Here is a 23,434-nt window from a genome sequence, read left to right on the forward strand (position 1 = left end):
CCATTAAAAAGCAGCGCATTTGGTAGAACATGATGTGAGTGGATAAAAAGCTTCATCATTTATTTACTATTTTCAATTTTTTGACATCAGCCAGAATATAAAAATACAAAACATACAAAAACGCTGTTTCCAGCTTTACTCAGTGATGTCCAGTGAGAGCAACAGTGGCTCCTTGTTCCAACACCTGTGTGACTGCAGCCTCTACTTTACATCATTTCTTCTAGGGGCACTGGATCTTTTCCACTTTGCTGTGGGTTTGTTAGTTTGAGGGATGTTGATTTATTCATAGTTCTCCTGCAAACACTGTCCAGCACAGTCTGCTGAATTACTGGTATTGTTGTGCTTACAGATGATACTTCACACTCGACGAACGTCCCTGAAAAACACATTCACGGCTTTGCAGTAGCATAACATACCAAAGAGAGCCTTCAATGGAACTTGCCTTTTAAAGGTTGTTGAATAGGTTGCACACACATATATATATATATGATGTGCCATCCTGGATGAGCTGCACTACCTGAGCCACTTGTGTGGGTTGTAGAGTCCGTCTCCTGCTACCACGAGTGTGAAAGCACCACCAACATTCAAAAGTGACCAAAACATCAGCCAGAAAGCAGAAAGGTACTGAGAAGTGGTCTGTGGTGTGATATACTGCTCAAAAAAATAAAGGGAACACTCCAATAACACATCCTAGATCTGAATGAATGAAATATTCTCATTGAAGACTTTGTTCTGTACAAAGTTGAATGTGCTGACAACAAAATCACACAAACATCATCAATGGAAGTCAAATGTATTAACCAGTGGAGGCCTGGATTTGGAGTCACACACAAAATTAAAGTGGAAAAACACACGACAGGCTGATCCAACTTTGATGTAATGTCCTTAAAACAAGTCAAAATGAGGCTCAGTGTTGTGTGTGGCCTCCACGTGCCTGTATGACCTCCCTACAACGCCTGGGCAGCTCCTGATGAGGTGGCGGATGGTCTCCTGAGGGATCTCCTCCCAGACCTGGACTAAAGCATCCGCCAACTCCTGGACAGTCTGTGGTGCAACGTGGCGTTGGTGGATGGAGCGAGACATGATGTCCCAGATGTGTTCAATCGGATTCAGGTCTGGGGAACGGGCGGGCCGGTCCATAGCTTCAATGCCTTCATCTTGCAGGAACTGCTGACACACTCCAGCCACATGAGGTCTAGCATTGTCCTGCATTAGGAGGAACCCAGGGCTAACCGCACCAGCATATGGTCTCACAAGGCATCTGAGGATCTCATCTCGGTACATAATGGCAGTCAGGCTACCTCTGGCGAGCACATAGAGGGCTGTGCAGCCCTCCAAAGAAATGCCACCCCACACCGTTACTGACCCACTGCCAAACCAGTCATGCTGAAGGATGTTGCAGGCAGCAGATCGCTCTCCACGGTGTCTCCAGACTCTGTCACGTCTGTCACATGTGCTCAGTGTGAACCTACTTTCATCTGTGAAGATCACAGGGCGCCAGTGGCGAATTTGCCAATCCTGGTGTTCTCTGGCAAATGCCAAGCGTCCTGTACGGTGTAGGGCTGTGAGCACAACCCCCATCTGTGGATGTCAGGCCCTCATACCATCCTCATGGAGTTGGTTTCTAACCGTTTGTGCAGACACATGCACATTTGTGGCCTGCTGGAGGTCATTTTGCAGGGCTCTGGCAGCTCCTCCTGTTCCTCCTTGCTCAAAGGCGGTAGCAGTCCTGCTGCTGGGTTGATGCCCTCCTACAGCCTCCTCCACGTCTCCTGGTGTACTGGCCTGTCTCCAGCCTCTGGACACTACGCTGACCGACACAGCAAACCTTCTTGCCACAGCTCGCATTGATGTGCCATCCTGGATGAGCTGCATTACCTGAGCCACTTGTGTGGGTTGTAGAGTCCGTCTCCTGCTACCACGAGTGTGAAAGCACCACCAACATTCAAAAGTGACCAAAACATCAGCCAGAAAGCAGAAAGGTACTGAGAAGTGGTCTGTGGTCCCACCTGAAGAACCACTCCTTTATTAATCGCCAATAACTTCCACCTGTTGTCTGTTCCATTTGCACAGCAGCTGTGAAATTGATTGTCAGTGTTGCTTCCTAAGTGGACAGTTTGATTTCACAGAAGTTTGATTTACTTGGAGTTATATTGTGTTGTTTAAGTGTTCCCTTTATTTTTTTTGAGCAGTGTATATATGCACATATTGCTGATGTCGGAACAGAACCTCGTATCTCCAAAATGGTAACTTTACAGGAGAAGGAAAAAACATACTTTACTTTTAATGTAAGTCAATAGAAACAGAATTTTTTCCAAATAATTTTGGGCAAAATGTTTTGGTAAAAGTTTTCACTCACTCATCCAAATCACTGAATTCAGGTGTTCCAGTCACTTCCATGGCCACAGGTGTATAAAGCCGAGCCCCTAGGCCTGCAGACTGCTTCTACAGACATTAGTGAAAGAATGGGTCGCTCTCAGGAGCTCAGTGAATTCCAGCGTGGTACCGTGATCGGACGCCACCTGTGCAGCAAGTCCAGTCGTGAAATTTCCTCACTACTAAATATTCCACAGTCGACTGTCAGTGGGATTATAACAAAGTGGAAGCGATTGGGAACGACAGCAACTCAGCCACGAAGTGGTCGGCCACGTAAAATGATGAGGGGCATAGTGGGCAGAGGTCACCAACTTTCTGCAGAGTCAATCACTACAGACCTCCAAACTTCATGTGGCCTTCAGATCAGCTCAAGAACACCGTAGAGAGCTTCATGGAATGGGTTTCCATGGCCGAGCAGCTGCATCCAAGCCTTACATCACCAAGTGCAATGCAAAGCGTGGAATGCAGTGGCGTAAAGCGCAGCCACTGGACTCTAGAGCAGCGGAGACATGTGTTCTCTGGAGTGACCAATCACGCTTCTCCATCTGTAAATCCGATGGATGAGTCTGGGTTTGGCGGTTGCCAGGAGACGGTACTTGTCTGACTGCATTGTGCTGAGTGTAAAGTTTGGTGGAGGGGGGATCATGGTGTGGGGTTGTTTTTCAGGAGTTGGGCACGGCCTCTTAGTTCCAGTGAAAGGAACTCTTAAAGCTTCAGCACCAAGAGATTTTGGACAATTTCATGCTCCCAACTTTGTGGGAACAGTTGTGGGAACGGCCCCTTCCTGTTCCAACATTACCATGGACCAATACACAAAGCAGGTCCATAAAGACGTGGAATTTTTGTTCCTATCATATTATTTGACCATGGTGGTTGTCCTTTACCTTGTGTGACACCATCATGATTGGACAAACAAAAATGCTCCAAAATGACTTCGAATAAAACCTTTTTACATATAAAAAGAGATTTTTGCCTGTGCAGTTGCCATTTTGAAGTGATGTTAATCTTGAAGACCGACTTCACCTTACAAAGAGAACATGGGTCTTTGCATGGGGGTCTGTTCTGTTCATTTACTTTTTCTGTTACTGTTTTTAGCAGGTGAACAATCCTGAAATCTAACGGTACTGCAGGCCCCTCATCACCCCTGCATCGCTGGTCTACTATGGCTCTTGTTGTCTGGTTCTAGGTAATAGCAAATTGCTGTGTGTTGCCCTGTGGAGCTCAGAGAAACTGAGCAATGCTGAGAGTCACTGAGTGCTTCTGACACGGGATGGCATGTGTGATGGGCAGTGGCCTTAAGCGTTATCCCAGGTGAAGTTTTAAAGGTTTGTAGGCTTACAGGAGTGAGAATGCAGCACTTTACTGTACATCTACTTATTCCATTTCCCCGCAGCACAATCTGCCCTTCCTGGCTTTCTGCATCTCCTACAGACCCACCGGCTCTCGGCAGGAAGCTGCCACAGAACGGAGCAGGAGGCAATTTACAATAATGACATAAACTTAGGCCAAACCACATGGCCCCTTCTGCCTCGGGCAAACGGCAACACTGAGCTCACTCTGTGTGCATATGAGTGTGTGTGAGCTCTGTTTTGCTCTCTCGATGGGGGCAAAGTGTCCCCATGATGACAGGAGACATGAACATTCAGGCGATGTGGGAATATTTTGCTTTTTTTTAAATGATGTGTTGCATTTACGGAAAAACAGCCAAGGATTTTCTCTAACTGTTGTTATGGTTAGGTGCATATATAGCAGTGTATAGCAGTATTTACAGTCATTAGCATATGTCTGAATATTAATATATTCCAATAGTTTTTTTACATATTGGGAAAAAAATATATATATGGTATAAAATGTGTAATGCTGAAAACTTTTGCACAGGACACATGCTTGTTGTTGTTTTTTTTTCCAAAATATTAAATTCAGATTAAGTGCAGATGTGTGTTCTCTGTAGAAAGTGTGTTCATTATTAACTTTGGAAAATCAACAAAAACAATTTGACCAGTGTAACAAATCAGCAGAGACCAGATGTGTGTGGATAAAACCAAAAGTATTGGATTTCTTATCAGGGAAGGTAAACGTAGTCGAATAACAGACGTGGGTCAGAACCAGAAGGCGAAGCAGGATCACGACAGTGATCATAACACAAGATGAACGTAACAATAGGCCAAGACTGAAAACGTAGTCAAAAGGCAGGCAAAATGGTCCAGACACACATAGCACAAGTCCAGGGCAAAGGTACAAAAAGGGATAAGCAAAAATCGAAGAGTAATAAACAGGTAAAAGATCAAAAGCATCAAACACGTTCAGAAGAAACTGCTCGGTATGTTCTCTGGGAAGCAATACGTCTCCCTGACTGAGTCTAAAGCCCGGGATTATAAACTACCTAAACACGTGACAATCATACACAGGTGACAGTGTTTAGTATCCAGAGGACTGTGAGCGGTGATGAGTCGGCCTACGCTCGTCATCCATCAGGTGATCCCCGTTAGTGTTGTGGGCATTGTAGTCTTTATCCGAGTCTGAGCCAGAAGGAGGTTGAGATCGTCACCTGACCTCCCGAAGGAGTCTGGGTAATGTAGTCCATTTCTTTCTGAGAGTCTGTACAAGGCGTGACAACCAGGGGCGCCAAAACTTTAGCATACCTCAGTAACTATAATATACTGTCGCTACTGTAACAGAACCTCATATATATCCAAAATGGTAATTTATGTTAATGCCCTGCATGTCCAGAAATGTTCAGAAAGCTCTTCAGATCAGTCATATCTGTTACTCGTTGTGGAACCAGTCATTCAATTTCATTTAAATGACAGAGAAAAGTACTGGGCCATGGAGCAGTGGACCTGTGTTCTCTGGAGTGATGCAGCTCCATCCAGTACCTTTAAGATGAGCTTGAGTGGTCCAGAACTGACCATCCAACCTCAGTACCCTACCTCACTAATGCTTAATCAAATCCTCACAGCAATGTTCCAACATCTAAAGCCTTCTCAGAAGAGAAGAGGCTGTTACTGCAGCAAAGGTAGGCATTCATGTCAGAAATGTGAACGTGCACTCACAGACTGCTGAAGATCAGGGATGACCACACAGATAAGTAACGAGTCTCTCTGGCTGCTGTCCAGTCGGCCACTGGTGGGCCGCTCGGCGCAGGGGCGCTCATCTCTCGAACTGTCTGACTCCGAGCTGCCCGAGTCTGAGAAACTCTGAGCCATCTCCTCCTCGCTGGACATCAGACTGCGCGGCATGGCAAGCACTGCAGACAGAAGAGAACATAGTTACACACACATACATACATCTCTAGTGACCGAATGCTAAAAGCAGCAGTAAAACAAACCTGCAAATGAGGAAACTCTTGCTTTTCTCAATCTAATCTACTGCATCACTGCTGTCCAGTCAGTTACCACAGTCAATAAAAAAAAAAAACCTTTATAGGGTGATGGTGAGTCTTCTTCTTCTTTCGGCTGCTCCCTTTAGGGGTCGCCACAGCGGATCATCTGCCTCCATCTTGCCCTGTCCACTGCCTCCTCTACTTTCCCACCAACCTTCTCCATGTCCACCTTCACTACATCCATAAACCTTCTCTGAGGTCTACCTCTTCTCCTTCTACCCGGCAGCTCCATCTCCAACATTCTTTGCCCAATATATCCACTATTCCTCCTCAACACATGTCCAAACCATCTCAACCTGGCCTCTCTGGCTTTATCTCCAAACTGCTCCACCTTCACCGTCCCTCTTATCTGCTCATTTCTAATCTTGTCCAGCCTCGTCACTCCCAATGAAAATCTCAGCATCTTCATCTCCGCCACCTCCAGCTCAGCCTCCTGTCTTTTAGACAGAGCCACAGTCTCCAAACCGTACATCATAGCAGGACGCACTGCTGTCTTGTAGACCTTCCCTTTCACTCTTGCTGCTATGCTTCTGTCACACATCAGCCCTGACACCCGTCTCCACCCACTCCATCCTGCCTGCACCCTCTTCCTCACCTCTTTTCTACACTGTCCATTGCTCTGGATGGTTGACCCAAGATATTTGAAGTCATCCACCTTTACGACCTCTACTCCTTGCATCTTCACCTTTCCACCTGCCTCCCTCTCCTTCACACACATGTATTCCGTCTTGTCTCTACTGACCTTCATTCCTCTCCTCTCCAGTGCAAACCTCCACCTCTCCAGATTCTCTTCCACCTGCTCTCTACTCTCACCACAGATTACAATGTCATCTGCAAACATCATGGTCCATGGAGCCTCCTGCCTGACCTCATCTGTCAACCTTTCCATCACCATTGCAAACAAGAAGGGGCTCAAAGCTGATCCCTGATGTAACCCTATAGGCTATAGGCTGATGGTGAGTAGCGTTTGTTTATTTGATGCATGTTAATAACACATTTATAAGGTGATGGTGAGTAACGTTTGTTTATTTGATGACTGTTAATAACACATTTATAGGGTGATGGTGAGTAACGTTTGTTTATTTGATGACTGTTAATAACACATTTATAGGGTGATGGTGAGTAACATTTGTTTATTTGATGTTTGTTAATAACACCTTTATAGGGTGATGGTGAGTAACGTTTGTTTATTTGATGACTGTTAATAACACCTTTATAGGGTGATGGTGAGTAACGTTTGTTTATTTGATGTTTGCTAATAACACCTTTATAGGGTGATGGTGAGTAATGTTTGTTTATTTGATGTTTGTTAATAACACCTTTATAGGGTGATGGTGAGTAACGTTTGTTTATTTGATGACTGTTAATAACACCTTCATAGGCTGATGGTGAGTAACGTTTGTTTATTTGATGTTTGTTAATAACACCTTTATAGGCTGATGGTGAGTAATGTTTGTTTATTTGGTGACTGTTAATAACACATTTATAGGGTGATGGTGAGTAACGTTTGTTTATTTGATGACTGTTAATAACACCTTTATAGGCCAGTGGTGAGTAACGTTTGTTTATTTGATGTTTGTTAATAACACCTTTATAGGGTGATGGTGAGTAATGTTTGTTTAATTGATGACTGTTAATAAATGCTTCGTATGATGATGACTGGTAATAAAACCTTTATAGGGTGATGAGGAGTGGCGTTTATTTGATATTTGTTAATAACATATTTAGAGTAATGTTTGCTCACTTGAAGTGGCACAAGCTCTTTAGGTATCACGGCACCTTTGTTTTTCACTGAACTATGTCTACTAGGCTGGGGTGGATGAGGACGCTCTGGAATAAACACATATTGCTTTTTGTTTCTTGAACGATGGACAGGCTGGAAAAGAACTTGTTTATGAATCACATCTAGCAGATAAAAGCCAGCTGCTACACCTGCTGGGCCTCATTCATACACAGAGAGAATTATGCCAGTCAAGTGCAGCGAAAATGATACAATTTGAGAGGAGAGAAACAAAAGCTAAGACAGACTGTTCAAAACAATGTGTCAAAGGGAGCATGAGCTCATCCCCGGAAAAAGATTACAGTATCCGACAGTGCCAAACGTCCCTTGGCATTGATGAATGTCTGCATAATCAAAAGTGCCTTCAAGGTGCAGCAGACAGTTTAGTTACTTAATCAAACTCAAGCTGTGAGGTGACACTTAAACAACCCACCACGCAATGCATGCATGCAAATACAGATAAGTTACAGTACAAGGCTGCACAGTATAACTGTAGATAAGAATAAAAACACAGATGTTCTTTTACTATTTAACATACTCCACAGATAAAAGGCACAATAGCTTCATTAAATTGTGCCTCCATATCCCATCTTTCCCCTGTCTTTGATTCTGGTCTGAGAGGCTTTCTCATTAGCTACTTCTGTGGGCAGCCTTTGTGTTTCACAGGGATTTTTCAAGACCTCCGCTTCGACACCAGCATATAAGAAAGCGCAGTAATTGGACAGGAATGTCTCAATCTAATGCAGAACGACACAAGTTCAGGATTACCTGGCGTTTCGATCCTGGTATTCCAAATGCCACAGGCAGCGCAGAGGGAACAGGCGGACGGGATGTCAGTGAGAGAACTCTACGGAAAAGCCTCCATGGCACATCGCAGCAGGATCCATCCCTAAATCACAGGGCTAGAAAACAGAAAGCTTTTTAGGAGAGATGCTGTCCAGTAGTACCACTTTACGTCCATTATGACTGTATTCCACCAGCCTCCAAGGTACCGAGGTCATTTTAAGAGAAGGAAACAGAAGAAAGCATCAGGTTGGGTCTGTAGGACATTCTTTTCACAGTCCTTGAGCGAAGTGAGCATACCGAACCAGCTCTTCAGGAAATATGGGTTCATTAAAGAGGATTCCACTCATATTTTCACTTCACTCATTTGATGAAGATGTTAAAATAGTGATAAATGTGGGGATTATGTTGCCTTAAGACACCATGCATGTACACTTCTCACTTATCCATTCAACCATATGTGTGTGTATGTATATATATATATATATAGCTGCTGTCAGAACAAAACATTGAAAAAAAACTTTTTAAAAGATTTTTACATATTTTGAAAATGCCTGTTGTTCTTTATGTTTTATGTAAATTTCATGATGAATGGACCAAAAAAAAAAATGGACCAAAATGATTTGGAAAGACGTCTGGTTCCATTGACTTACATCAAAAGTAAAGTATGTTTTTTTCCTTCTCCTGTAAAGTTTCCATTTTGGAGATACAAGGTTTTGTTCCAACAGCAGCAATACATATATATATATATATATATATATATAGCTGCTGTCAGGACAAAATCTTGTATCTCCGTTTTTGTTGTTTTGATGTGATTTGAAAATGCCTGTTCTTTACATTGTCTGTAAATTTGATGATAAATGGACGAAAAAAATACATAAAAAAAAAAAAAATTATATATATATATAATACTACTACAAAAACTGCATTGCAAAACTGTCTTGCCCAAGGACTCTTACTGGTATAATGTAGGGTGCCTAGCCAGGTTGGGGATAGAACCCTGGTCTACAGCCTAGAAGGCAGTGTTGCCCACTACATTACACCAGCCACTTACTCACAGACTCGAATATCAGGCTGTGTGTTTGCTACCATTTCATGTAGTAACTTTCAGTGAAGAGTCTTTTTGGATGCCTGGTTCCCATCACCATCACTGTGAACAAGTCTGACTTGCTAAGCTTCTCTAGAACAAAGCACTTCCCATCAGACCACTCTGAATGACTGTGTTTACATCATTCCACCACCTCTAACCATTTAATTATACTGATTTTTTTTTAATGGGCAGGATTTCCATTCAACTTTATTAATAAAAATAAATATCATCTGATCCTGTCACACAGTAATACATTTAGAGAATGTAGAAATGTTGAATCGTATGATTGGCTGCTCACCCCTAACTGAAGGCCCACGTAACGTGTTTGCTTTGAAAAGATAAATGGATGTTAAAGGACAGACAATTTGAGTAAGAGAAAAAGAGAGAGAGTTCCAAGTAGCGAGAAACCACTGGGGAAGTCACACCAGACCGCTAACACTGATCAACACACTCTTCAATAACTGCAGCTACTGTAAGAGGTCAAGTGTTAAATGTCTGACCGGGGACCCACTCGGAAAACAATCAATTATCGCTGCACATAAACGAGACGCCCAATTAAAACTGGCTTCGGTTCCAACCAACAAAGTGACCAGCTTTATAAACTGAAAGGGAAAAGCACACAGTCAGATTTAACTAGGTCGTCGTCTCGGTCCGGGAGCTGCCTGACAAGCACACAGCCGTAACGGGATAGAAACAGAGCACGCTAGCGTCCTCCTCCCCTGTGTCCGGAGCAGACAGCCGTGTCATCCATCACAGCCGGCAGCTTCGCTCCTCTCCTCGACCCCTACGGCAAGGGGAAGTCAGCACTTTTATGCCTTCACGCCGAGGCTACCAGCAATTAAAACCTTACGCAAATTCCCTGCGTGCAGTTTACTGCAAAGAAGCTGTCATTAGGCTGCACAAACACGCAACGCAGTTCCCTCTCATCCCTCCGTGGTAAGACACTCATTAGAAATGCTCATTAAATTAAAATTCAGATCTTAGGGGGGTTCTGCTGCACACCTCGCTGACGTCTAGAAGCTCATATCTACTATCTCACCTCTAAATAAATACAGCACATTATTCGTGGGCTCTCCATCGAGGATAACGAAGCTTTTGGCTGGAAAGGTTCAGAGCTTTGTGGAGACCTCGTTTTCTAAGTGAGCAGAAGTGAGATTTTATGAGTATAAGTAACAATCAGAGTAAGAGGGGTAAATAATGGGGAATAATGGAGGTACAGTAAGTGATCATTTCATATTAACAATACACTGCAGTGGCTAAACATTACTTTTAGCGCTAGGCCTTTTGTTCGAGCCATAAATGTAAAAAAAAATCCCCCAAGGGATTTCTAGTAGCATTAAGCTAACTTTGGAGCACACTAGGGTTGGGGGATAAAACAAGAATGACAATTAGGGGGCAGTCGTGGGCTGGAGGTGAGGGAACTGGCCCTGTGACCGGAAGGACGCTGGTTCGATCCCCAGTGCTGACAGTCCATGACTGAGGTGTCCTTGGGCAAGACACCTAACCCCCAATTGCTCCCCGGGCACCGTGGATAGGGCTGCCCACCGCTCCGAGCAAGTGTGCTCACTGCCCCCTAGTGTGTGTGTATTCACTAGTGTGTATGTGGTGCTTCACTTCATGGATGGGTTAAATGCGGAGGTGGAATTGCCCCGTCTGTGGGATTATAAAAGTATCACTTAACTTATCACGATATAACTTTCCTCAATAGAACTATAATACACCGTTCTCACACTTCCCCGCACCCTGGTGGCGTTTTCTACTGCAAGGAAAATGACACAAGTCTGCGGCCGCCACAAGAGGGCGCTCTTCAGAGTTTTCCGACATGGTTAGAGAGGTGGGCGATGAATGAAACGAGTCGCCAAACTTAGGATCCCAACGTCTGGAGTTATACATTCCCTGTTTGAGTGGAGTGACCGGCGATCTGCTCTGCTGTGACCGAGTGTGAGTGATGGGATCAGTGGCGTAGCTGTGCTGACCCACAGTGAACTCACCTCTCTCCTAAGATCCTAACAAGCTTTAGCAGCGACAAATCACATCTGCTCCTCACAGCTACAGCACCAAACAGCCAAATAGTATTAGTGCATTCCCAAGAGAGAAAAGTGAAAGAAAGAAGTGACAGCAGTGATTTAAACTAAAGTAAACTGTGTGCGGGACTTTGGAGAGCGATCTTTCCAGGCTCGCTGATTTTAGAAGCTGGCTAACTTGAAGCAGCGCTCCATCACAGCATGGCAAATGAACTCTGACTTATCAGCCAACTGTGTTTTGCACACTGTGGAATTAGACCATCACATTTAACCCATCTGTGCAGTGAAGCACCCACGTGCATGCCCACTAGTGAGCACACACACTAGGGGGCAGTGAGCACACCTGCCCAGAGCGGTGGGCAGCCCCATCCCGGGGAGCAATTGGGGCTTAGGTGTCTTGCTCACGAGGGGATCCGGCCACCTTCCGGTCACAGGACTGGTTCCCTAACCTCCAGCCCACGACTGCCCCTATGTTACATGTTATGATGATACTTTAGATCAAACACGGCAAAAAACGCACAGATTTCAGTTTAAACGTACCTAAAAGGTGGTGTGGTGTGAGAATCACACCGCAGTTAACGCTTTTACACAGCGAGCGTCAGATATAGTTCATCCCTCAAGCTCACTGTGAGAGCATAGAGAAACCCAGTCGTCTGAATACTGTGATATACTCTCACACGGATGTGGTGGGAGCGATGGCAGTAAGGTGGGTGATCCATCACTGACCTACTGAGCCAGCTGATGTTTATTATTCATATTAAGCTGATATTGTTGAGAAACTCTTCACCAAACAGCTAAAAATAATCCATTTTCTTTCTTAAAGGACAAAAACTGCGGCCGTGCTTTTCCAGCTGTCGCATGACAGATTTGTAAAATGTTCCACTGTTTGGCGAATGTTTCTCATGTTCTGACCATAAAGGATAGTTTAAAACATCGATTAACCACCCAGGAGCAAAAATCAGCCATCACACTTGCAAGACATAATGATTTGATATTTATGGCGATATGCATCGATATCGACGGATATACATTTTTTTATCATGATTACATGTTTGGCCATATCGCCCAGCCCTGGAGCACACTAACAATTTTTGGCTACTTCAAATTGAACACAGACATTACACACTCACACTGTATATCTTTTATTTGAGGCGTGTAACAGACATGAAAGCTAAGGTCTAAATCACATTAAACGACAGAACACTAAAAATGGGCTAGGAGTCTATAGCCCTGCCCTGAGGGATTTCTACTGGCATGTTAGTTTTAAGCTAAGACTGGTGCACATGGAAAAAAACTGGCCATGTTAAACTAAGCACAAACATTTAAAGCTACAACACCTTCTCTGTGTTTTATGAAGCCTGTAACAGACAATAATGTATACCATACCTTATATATCAGTCACACAGTGACTCTGTTTTCCATTACTAACATCTGACTGAAATCTGGTTAATCGATCGCTTGTAATCACAGTCAGTGACATATCTAGAACTTTCAGATGGCCTAGATATGGCCTAGAGGTTGGTTGATTCATCTGTCACTACCTAACTACATTGGTGTGGCGTGCCCCCGCCCCACCCCACGGGCCCTGAAGGCGGCTGCGAGAGACTGCCCGAACATTGAGCGGCGATGAACCCAGCGAGAAAGCCTGAGCGCAAAGCCCGAGCTCCACCGAGGGACGCGAGTGACGGCAGGAGGAGGAGGATGGCCATGAAAGGCAAGAGGGCAAGGAGCGAGTACCGAGCTCTGCCGCCTGGGCCCCGCCTCCTGTTCTGCAGCGGCCGAGCTCTCGTTCCCTCACGGCTCGGGTGCTTTTAAAAAGAGCTGAGGGGGAACAGAGCGAGAGAGGGAAAGGCAGCAGCAACAGAGACCGAAGAGCTGAAAAGCTTAGTGAAGAGAAGGACTGAAGTAGGACTGAAGCCACTGAAAAGCATAGCTCTGGTTATTTGGTTTTCTTTGTCTTATTTGGTGTGCGAATAAAATATGAACCCTGCCTCCAGCATCCTCCGTAAGCCCGGGGTAGCACATTCCGCTAATTCAACAAGTGATGCCATCAGTCCAGCTCCTGAAGTCCTAACCAATAGGAGAGCTTGCTTGGCTATATCTACTCAGATATCACTGAGAGAAAATTCCTGACTGGATCGTTTTCTTTTGGGCATTTCAAAATTTTAACCCTTTTGTTTCCAACCAAAATGTAACAATATAAATATTACCATAATACTTGCCTCGTTTGAATGCAGCAAGCACGATGACTGCGTTAAACAAAAAACGAATTAAAAATTACAGATAAGTATTTTCAGTTGCCAGGAAATATTAGGCTTTCCTTGTAGGCCCGAGGGTTCCCAGAACAGTATACTTTGCCCTCCAGCTATACTGGCACACTGAATCAAGTGTAAGGAGCGAGGCTGGGAAGTGAGGTGCAAATGTAAATACACAAATGCACACACTGCTTTATGCACAAGTTTGGGTTCCCACTGGTCAAATGATGTTTAGTTGATTTTCTAAGGGAAGATAAGTTAACACATCATCTACAGAGAACACTCCTTGTACATTTTACTGTACAAGCACTGTTTATTTGCTGAATTTTAAATAAAATGTGTCTGTGCAAAAAGTCGTAGCACATTTTATATGTTATACTTTATTTTTTAATACATAAATAGAAACAGAAGATGGCATATGGAAGCTTTCCTCTGTAGAGAATGACAAAATAAACTTCTTTTGTACGTCATGAGTCTCACCACATGCATTCGAGCGTATGAACGTCCCTGATATATTAAGCAGCTGATAAAAAAACTCATTTTGACAATGTCAGTGTCTCAAGGATGCACAGTTCCAGCCCTCATGAGCCTATTTAGGCTCTTTCGTTCATTGTCACTTTAGCTGTGTCTCGTAAAAATGATGAATTCACCTGCTTGGGCACAGCCATCCGACAGCAAGCCTCATTTCACAGTCAATGACCTGGAATTCTGCTGAAAGGACGGTCTGCACGCACATCTGACTTCCTCACTTCTGTTACACTGATAAACAGCAAAACATTTTTCTTAGCGTTTTTGTCTCATCTTTCCCACGGGTGCCAATAATTTGTGAGCGCAGAATACAGGAGAACCTTCAGAGCTTCCACAGAAGCTAGCTACTGAAATACATCTAATTTTTAGTTCATTTTTATTCAGAGTCATCAGACTTGCTGTATTTAAACTTCAATTATTATAGAAATTTTTCATTTTTAAGGTGTGGTTGGAAATGGCCAGTGAGCCAAGGACCCCATTAAAACACAAACTAGTACTTATTGATTTTATGCCATGTTACTGTGTTTCTGTTAGGGGTGCGGGAAAAAAATCGATTCTTAGATGTATCGCGATGCGGATGTGAACGATTCTGAATCGATTCGCTAATGTCGAAAATCGATTATCTATGTATTTAATTTATAGCGTAATGTTGACGGAACACAAAAGCCTGGAAGCACGGAAGAGCAGCACCCGGACAGTCTGTGGCGGCACATAACAAAAACGACTGGATGAGCGAGAAATCCGACCGGCTCTGCGTTAAAGCCAGGTTAGATCAGGAGCCACAACCCAAATGTTAAGAAGAGACATTTTGTCCTTTCAACAAAAACCAAACCACCTTGGCAGCCACAACGTTTAGTGTCCAGTATGTCTCAGTGTGTGATAATGTCCTAGTATAAGTTAGGTTAAAAATATAAACGAAAAGACAGACTTTGCTCTGCTTCAAGCTTCAGCTCAGCTATAGCCGCTTTCCTGCCGTCTCCGCCAGAAAACTTAGATCTGTTTCTTGTAAAATGTCTCGGAACGTTCGACTGTTTTACGAGGCTGAAGTCGCTTCTTGAAGTTGCTGCAGCTTCTTGTTCGAATTGTCCCGTTCCACCTTAAATTCTGACTGAGGCGCCGAACGTAAACGCGGCACCGTTTAATGTGGAGCGGGAAAATTTGAAAGAGAAGCGACTTCTGCTTCACAACTTTTTACTGTTTGACAGTCTCTTGTTGCGGATTTAACTTGCCTGGTAACCAAATGCGCTGTCGTCGCTAGGCGCCCTGCAGTCTGAGTCTCAGTCGTTGCGAAACAGGGCTTTTGTTGCTCACGTCCCGTTTCGAAGGCATTTTACTGATACAGCGATCCCCCCACTCTCTACACCGAGACCCAAACCTAAGCTATAAAATGACTAAAAAACGGGCAGGACGGCTGTAACGTGCTGCGTGGACATCCATCATCACAGGATCTTATTTTACCGTAACAGCGCGCTTTATCACAGATGAGTGGCAAAACAAGAGCGAATGAGAACCTTCCAGTTCACTTTCCACATCACTTCCATTTGATTTATTAATAAAAAATATTGGAAGTAAATGCATTACAGATCATTACAAACACTTTGCTTTAAAACTACCAAGTCGTCACACAGTGAGAAAACAGAAATCCTGTATAGAATAAAAGATAATCAATCAATAATCGTTTCATAATCACATCACGGCCTCTGAATCGTAATCGAATCGAATCGTGAGGTGCCTAGAGATTCCCACCCCACACACACACACACACACACACACACACATATATATATATATATATATAAAGAGTATGACTGTATTAAAAATATATATATATGTGTGTGTAATGTATGTAATATATGCATGTATATATATATATATATATATATATATATATATGTATATACTTATACAGTCAACTTCACTTTCACTTTCAACTTATGTCAAAAACTGAAAAAACGACAAAAATGGAGATACAAGGTTTTCTTCCCACAGCAGCGATATAAAGCTCCTACTTGTAATAGTCGTGATTATATTTTAGTCATTTAAATGCGGCCCCACTAGTCATGGTCATAACGGACTGTTCCATGTTGTCGCGTTATGCCGGATCTGCGTGAAGACCACTATCAGCAAGGCAACTAAGCGCTAGCCTACATTTTTGAGAGGAGGTCCTTCAGTGCAATGTTCTGGCTGTTGATAGGAAAAGTATAACAATTTATCCACATGCAGCAAAAAGAGGCTCCCAAAGGTAATTTGGTCCTTTCAGTCAGAACAGGGCCGCACAGGCTCAGCAGATCGTCTACAACTCTGGCATTATTGTTAGTACAGAGAGCCACAGTGCTAAGGTAATTACTGAATGAGTAAGCCGGTGAAATCCTACACTGCCCAAGCATGTTTCAAGCATATTTCCTTTAAACAAGCAAAAGTATCTGGACACCACACTGAGAAGAATTACTTAAACACAATGTTCTAGAAATAAGCCAAAAAATCTCATAATACTCGTTCAACCATCTCAAAATAAGAACTTTTAGATACTTTTACATGATATAAGATGATTTGCCCAGATATTTAAAACTAATTTAAAGATGTGCATCCTCTTTCCTGTATTCTGTCTAGAGCACCACAATCACTAAATCCAACCCTTGCAATAGAAAAGCAAGTAATGAGAGGTAACAGCCTGCAAGACCGCTGAAATAAACCTCGACTCCTCATCCCCCTCTAATATTCCCCACTCATGTGACAACTAGTTCCTCACATTTTGCCTCGTTATTGGAAAATTCCCGTTCTTTCCTCCGTTTGCAGAGCTGTGTTTCGTTTGCGTGTACTTCGTGTGAAACACACCTAATTATTTCGTTTTCTACAGCAGAGAAATTCTGTCCCAGTGAGACTTTAACTAACTTGGATTACAATTTATTCCATTTTATTCCATAAAGACTTACAATAGCGCTAACAAAGACCCAAATAAATGCAAATACATGAACACCCACACACACACACACACACACACACACACACACACCACAAGCAGATATTATAAGTGCACACTGACCTAAAAGCATAATTTTTCCACACCAATTAATATTCAGATGTTCAGACCTTTTCCTTAATTAATTCATCAGTGAAAAGCGGTGACGGCTCTGTTTAATACCACTCACTCCAGGTAGACGCTCTCACTAAAGCGCCAGCAGGACCACTGAGGAAATCAACTAAGGAACATTGTGAAGGTCTCCACTTGAGCTGTGGACACCTCACTGGTCATCAGTTCAGATGATACACCTGAGTGTGATTCTCCTGTCTTGTGGAATGAATGTTGCTGATGCCATATGGATCAAAGGAAAGTCACAATCGGTGAGGAATCACTGATAAATCGCCAGCCCACAAGTAGAGATGGCACCAATACAGTACCAGGTAGCAGTACCTGACTGGTATTACAGCCGAAAAATTTCTGCATAATTCAGTCATTGATTTATAATCAAAGTGATTGAGAGAGGTTTGATGTGAAATTGTTCATTGCAGGGAATCTTACCAACCCAGATGTCTTTACAGTGGTGGTAATAGGAACCAGGAGTCTCCATGTCTACAACACAGATATGGCAATTTTATTTATTATCCAAAACCACCAGTGAACCTAGATGTGTCTTCTGAGGTTTCATATGGACTGCTGATATTTCTGAAATAGCGCGCCAGTCCTCCTTACCGTGCACCGCTGTACCATAAAGAGATATTGAAAAAAGTATTTTAGGCCAAAACCGTCTTAAAACAATCGTAAAACAACATCTCAGGCAGAAACATTCATAAACTCATTTTGTGAGGGAGCTTTTAGAGGCATCAAACCCTTACGTGGTTAGCGCCTGTCAGTGGGCCCAAGGTTTTATTACACACTTCTACACGGAGATTCACTCAAAGGAGGCCCTGAATATTCTGCAATAACTCTTGCTAGGACGATTCAATCTGATAAAAACAACATGCAATGAGCTCCTCAGTATATGGAGCTTCGAACAAGTCAGGATGCCCCTGCATTGGAGCGTTGAGGTAGGCGCCGGACAACCGTTGCAACGCTTAACCTCTCTAATGCTTGCCAATACATTCAGGAACATGGAGCACTGTATCGAAATGTGTCTGGAAGAAAAGGGAGACCACCTCCAGCATCGCATGTCATGCAATCAATTACATGTCAAGGCATGTAGTGTATTTTATTGGTTCAGATTGCTTCATCCTAACTTTCGAGTGAATCTCCTTGTATAACATAAGAACAGTCCAAAAGGTACTGAATCATAAGCCTTAGTATGTAATAAGCCTGGGATTTTAAGGGGTTTTAAACACTATGGACATCTGGTTCCTATCACCACCACTGTGAACAATTCTAACTGTACGTTTCTCTGGAATGTAACGTTTCTCATCGTACCACTCTGAATGAGTTTAGGTCTTAATAATTTAATTATGCAGATGTTTAGGAAAAAAATGATTGCATTCCACATACACTTCAGAGCTTATAATGTGTGTGGCAGAGGCGAGCTGGTTTGTGCCGAAGGAGCAGCGTACTCTACAAACATTTTAATCGCAAGAGGCTTTAATCATAGAATTTCATTAAAAATGTTTTCGACAATCTGAGATTGGGGTTTATTTAAAGGCTTGCTGTACACCCGAAAATGGAAAAATAAAGAAGACACGTGGCGCTGTTTTATCAACAATTAAAACGAGCGAGAGCTCCCCCTGCCGGATATTTGCAGACACAAGCAATCAACTTCCTATAGCAGAGGTCACTAATAGGCGCACCGCGGCCCGAGTCAAGACCCAGACGCTGTCCTCTGGGGACCTAGACCTACAACCTATAAACTAAAGACAATTATCTAATTTCGATGGGGTGGTCCTGTTTTAATCAGCGTAGCTTTTCTAGCCTTTATGGTAGCTTTAGCAGCCCGGCAGACTCTCAGACCAATTGCATGCATTGTACATATCACACATGATGCTACTCAGCCAATCAGATCTCTGCATTATGATAAGCACTGAGACTCGAGTGAGTGATGCACACAGAGGGGAGGGACGAGGTGAGAAACAGCAGTCAGAGAAGAAAGTGAGTCAGAGGGAAGTTATTTTCATGACGTGATCTAAAAGCGGAAAACTGACAAATGTGGTTGAAATATCACTGAATTGTACTTTATTAGATTTGACATTCAGTTGTTGACTATAAGATGCTGATATTCCTACTAGGCCACTTCAGTAAACAGTATATGGCACTGAATCGTGATGCAACTTAGACATTATGATGTTCTGGACCTTCGCTTGAGGAAGTTTTCTCTAACTGGACCTCATTGAATTTTAATCAAACACTCCTGCTCTATAGCATTCTTAACGCAGCTCTATTAGGCCTTATATACGCCTGACCGTCCAAACAGTATTTGCTGTTGATTGACTACAAAACATAACTATTAACACAATTTCTACAGAAATATATGCAAATTATTCTTTGACTCATTGTAGACTGTAAAGCATTCAGTCACACATGATTTGAAATATAAATGAGCTGATGATATTCGAACTCCCGAAGCACTCACACTCACACTACTTCAAAAAAATATGTCAAGAATGTACGACATAGTGTATTCAAACGTAAAGTGTCTGTTCAAAATAATTATGTGCAATGACACTAAACCCCCGCACATGTGATGGCATCATGCACGCGTGACAGCACTGGTAGCTATGAAGGGTTTACCACCTGGCCTGAAGAGCAATCTAGTGGAAGTGCTCTTATAACATAGAGTGCCTGTAGATGAGTTAGACCAATAAGAAGCAAACCAACACCCAAGTGCTGTGACCACAGCAGCAACTAAGGCCCAGTCCCCTTTTACACCCCTCACCCCTACCACTTAGTTACCCCTCTGTTTTGCACCTTCACGTCTAGGGATAGGGTGGCCTGCTTTTTGTTGAGATAGAGGGGTAGGGCTTAGGTCTAAGTTATGAGTTATGAAAAAAAAGAAAACGCAAATGGCTGTGTGAGCGACCGAGGAGAATTACGATAACCACTGTATTACTGGATTATCTCAGTTTAATGTTTCAGTGTATTACTGTAATGTATGAGGCATTGGGGCAGAATGCAAGTGCGAGTTTCTTTTCTTAACACAATGCAGAGGGGGCGTAGGTGAGTGGGACAGATAAATCCAGTACAGAGTAAGACAAAGCAAACAAGAACTAAACAAGAAAACAATACTAACAACAAGGGGAACCATGCGACAGGATATAAAGACACAATGCAAGACAAAGGGGCTGAGCAAACACAAGGGAATAAACACAGAAAACGAGAAACACCTCAGACTAATGAAAGGGTGGGGCTGGGAGACAAAGAAGGTGAAGACAGGGCAGGACAGGGGAGGAGCCAACATGACAACAAAAGCACGTCTCAAAAGAAAACAAAAGCACATGGCAGATCAACAAAAAACACTGCACTAGGAAACCAAGAAAAAGGCAGAAAGACAGAAAGACCAGGACAAAGAGGGAACGGATGTTACAATTATGGTCCTTCACTTTATAACAAGCATAAAAACATCACTAGTGATATTCTGATGTCTCAATAACACGGCGTATGATGCCCTTAATGTAACTAAAGCCCAGCGGTGAGGGGCTGAACTTTCCCCTCCTCTGCTGTCTCTGCAGACGGGCAGGGTCGCCTACAGAGCAGCGCTGGTAGCTGTTAATGAAGTGATGCTCTTTTATTTGAGGCTCCCATTTCAGAGGGAAGATCTCAAACACTACTCCCTGGAATTCAGGGCCATGGGGCAAAGTGACACTCAAACATTGGGTAGGGGTTAAAATAAGTAATGGGATTGGGACTAAATGACAATCCCATTACTTATAAACACTTCATAAAACGTTCAGCATTCAAATATCAAGCCGGAAAAACATATCGCTGCTGTGGGAAGAAAACCTCATATCCCCAAAATGGCCATTTTCCAGGAGAAGAAAAAAACCTACTTCACTTTTAATGTAAGTCAATGGAACCGGATGTTTTTCCAAGTCATTTTAGGTCATTTGATTTAGTCCATTCATCATGAAATTTATATATAATATAAAGGATAACAGGCATTTTAAAATGATGTGAAAAACTGAAAAAATGACCAAATTGGAGATGCAAGGTTTTCTTCCAAAAGCAGCGATAGGCTGATTTTCTTGACCAGAAAAGGCTTGAGAGAAAATGATGACAATATAAATCAAAGTCACAACATTAACATAATCAATATGAATAACACTTTCAGAGGGCAGCGGTGAGAGTGTTTGTCTAATTGATGGTTGTCAACAAGACTTTTAGATGGTAGCAGAGAGGAATGTTTGTTTATGTCATGTTTGTTAATAACATCTTTAGAGGGCGGGGGTGAGTAATGTTTCTTGATTTGAATTGGGCTGTTTCTGTCGTCAGTTGGGAAGCAAGATCACTAAACACCCAAACTGGCTACTTTGCATAGCATACAACAAAATAAAAATGGTTAATTAAAATGATTTATAAGGTGATTCATTGTTGGGTAAATATCAGGATTGTGACAGGTCTACATAGCAAAGCATACATAACACATTCTCTTCTATCTCTGCAGCTTAAAAGGCCTGGGACACTCTCCACTGCGACTGCAAAATGTTGTATAAAACATTAACACAGCGCAGCCAGATCAGATCATGGTGTCTGGATGGTAATGTAAAGTGTAAACAGGGCCAGAGGAGAAGGCAGTTCCAGCTGAGAGGCGCTGGGCTGCTTTGTTGGAGGGGAAAATAAAACAGCCCCAGGGGAATAAAATGTGCCATTTCAGAACCACAGACAGCGGAGATCTCTGACAGTTCTCAGTAGCAGGAAAGCAGGGCGCTCCACTGAGGAGGAAAAGGAAAATTCTCAGCGCGGGAACCATTGAGAGGGTGACGCCATTCATAAAACCAGCAGAGAAAACCTTAATATTTCATAAACGTGTTACGTTATCACCCAAGAGTGCCGCAGATCTAATACTGAAGGCCCCGAGACAAACTCGCAAAATTACACATTTAACAACCCACATAAGACCCAGTCTCATAACAGAGAGAGAGAGAGAGAACTGGGAGAGCAGTAGTAATGAAGAACTGATGATGATAAAAACTAGAAGGAGGAGTGAGCGTGTGATGAGGAGGTTAAATAAAGTATAGGGTTTGATTTGGGCCACGGAACGAGCTGAAGGAGGAGGAGTGAGGCAGCCAAGAGAGGAGAGTGGTAAAGAGAGAGAGAGGAGGGGGATGTAGCACAGGGGGCTGTAGAGAGAGAGAGAGAGAGAGAGGAATGGTAGGGAGAGAGGGGGAATAAGAGAGAGAGAGTAAGAGAGCTAGAGTAATAGTAGAGAGAGAGGAGGTGGATGTAGCACAGGGGGCTGTAGAGAGAGAGAGAGAGAGAGAGAGAGAGAGAGAGAGAGAGAGAGAGAGGAATGGTAGGGAGAGAGGGGGAATGAGAAAGAAAGAGAGAGGAATGGTAGGGAGAGAGGGGGAATGAGAGAGAGAGAGTAAGAGAGCTAGAGCAATAATAGAGGAGAGAGAGAGAAAGAAAAAAAGAGAGGGAGAGAGGAATGGTAGGGAGAGAAGGGAGAATGAGAGAGAGAGAAAGAGAGAGAGAGGAATGGAAGGGAGAGAGGGGGAATAAGTGAGAGAGTGAGAGAGCAAGAGGAATAATAGAGGAGAGATAAATAGAGAGAGAGGGGGGAATGAGAGAGAGAGAGAGAGAGAGAGAGAGAGGAATGGTAAGAAGAGAGTGGAATATGGGGGTAATGCAGTACAGGGGGCTGTACAGAGCAAGGTAGAGGAATGGAGGGTGGTTATGGTAGAGAGAGTGAGAGAGAGGAGAATGGCAGAGAGACACAGTAGAGAGAGGAGAACGGTAGAGAGACACAGTAGAGAGAGGGAGAGAGAGGAGAACGGTAGAGAGACACAGTAGAGAGAAGGAGAGAGAGGAGAACGGTAGAGAGACACAGTAGAGAGAAGGAGAGAGAGGAGAACGGTAGAGAGACACAGTAGAGAGAAGGAGAGAGAGGAGAACGGTAGAGAGACACAGTAGAGAGAAGGAGAGAGAGGAGAACGGTAGAGAGACACAGTAGAGAGAAGGAGAGAGAGGAGAATGGTAGAGAGACACAGTAGAGAGAAGGAGAGAGAGGAGAACGGTAGAGAGACACAGTAGAGAGAAGGAGAGAGAGGAGAACGGTAGAGAGACACAGTAGAGAGAAGGAG

The 23,434-nt window shown here is 43.3% G+C and overlaps 1 protein-coding gene across 4 annotated transcripts in view; it reads right to left on the reverse strand.

Annotated features, from left to right (window-relative positions):
* Positions 1-23,434, reverse strand: part of shank2b (SH3 and multiple ankyrin repeat domains 2b) — a 219,615-nt gene that overhangs the window by 186,959 nt on the left and 9,222 nt on the right. For 3 of the 4 annotated variants that reach the window (XM_037540580.1, XM_037540579.1, XM_037540578.1), the window contains exons 2-3: positions 8,307-8,440; positions 5,430-5,623 (exon numbers count right to left, since the gene is read on the reverse strand). In XM_037540580.1, coding sequence (XP_037396477.1) covers positions 5,430-5,615 — 186 coding nt within the window. In that variant the 5' untranslated portion in view covers positions 5,616-5,623; positions 8,307-8,440. Of the gene's footprint in view, positions 1-5,429; positions 5,624-8,306; positions 8,441-23,434 lie in introns of those variants that run through there. The other variant, XM_017683708.2, reaches the window with a different exon arrangement.

Source organism: Pygocentrus nattereri, chromosome 8 (assembly GCF_015220715.1).
Source record: "Pygocentrus nattereri isolate fPygNat1 chromosome 8, fPygNat1.pri, whole genome shotgun sequence".
Classification (NCBI taxonomy): Eukaryota; Metazoa; Chordata; class Actinopteri; order Characiformes; family Serrasalmidae; genus Pygocentrus; species Pygocentrus nattereri.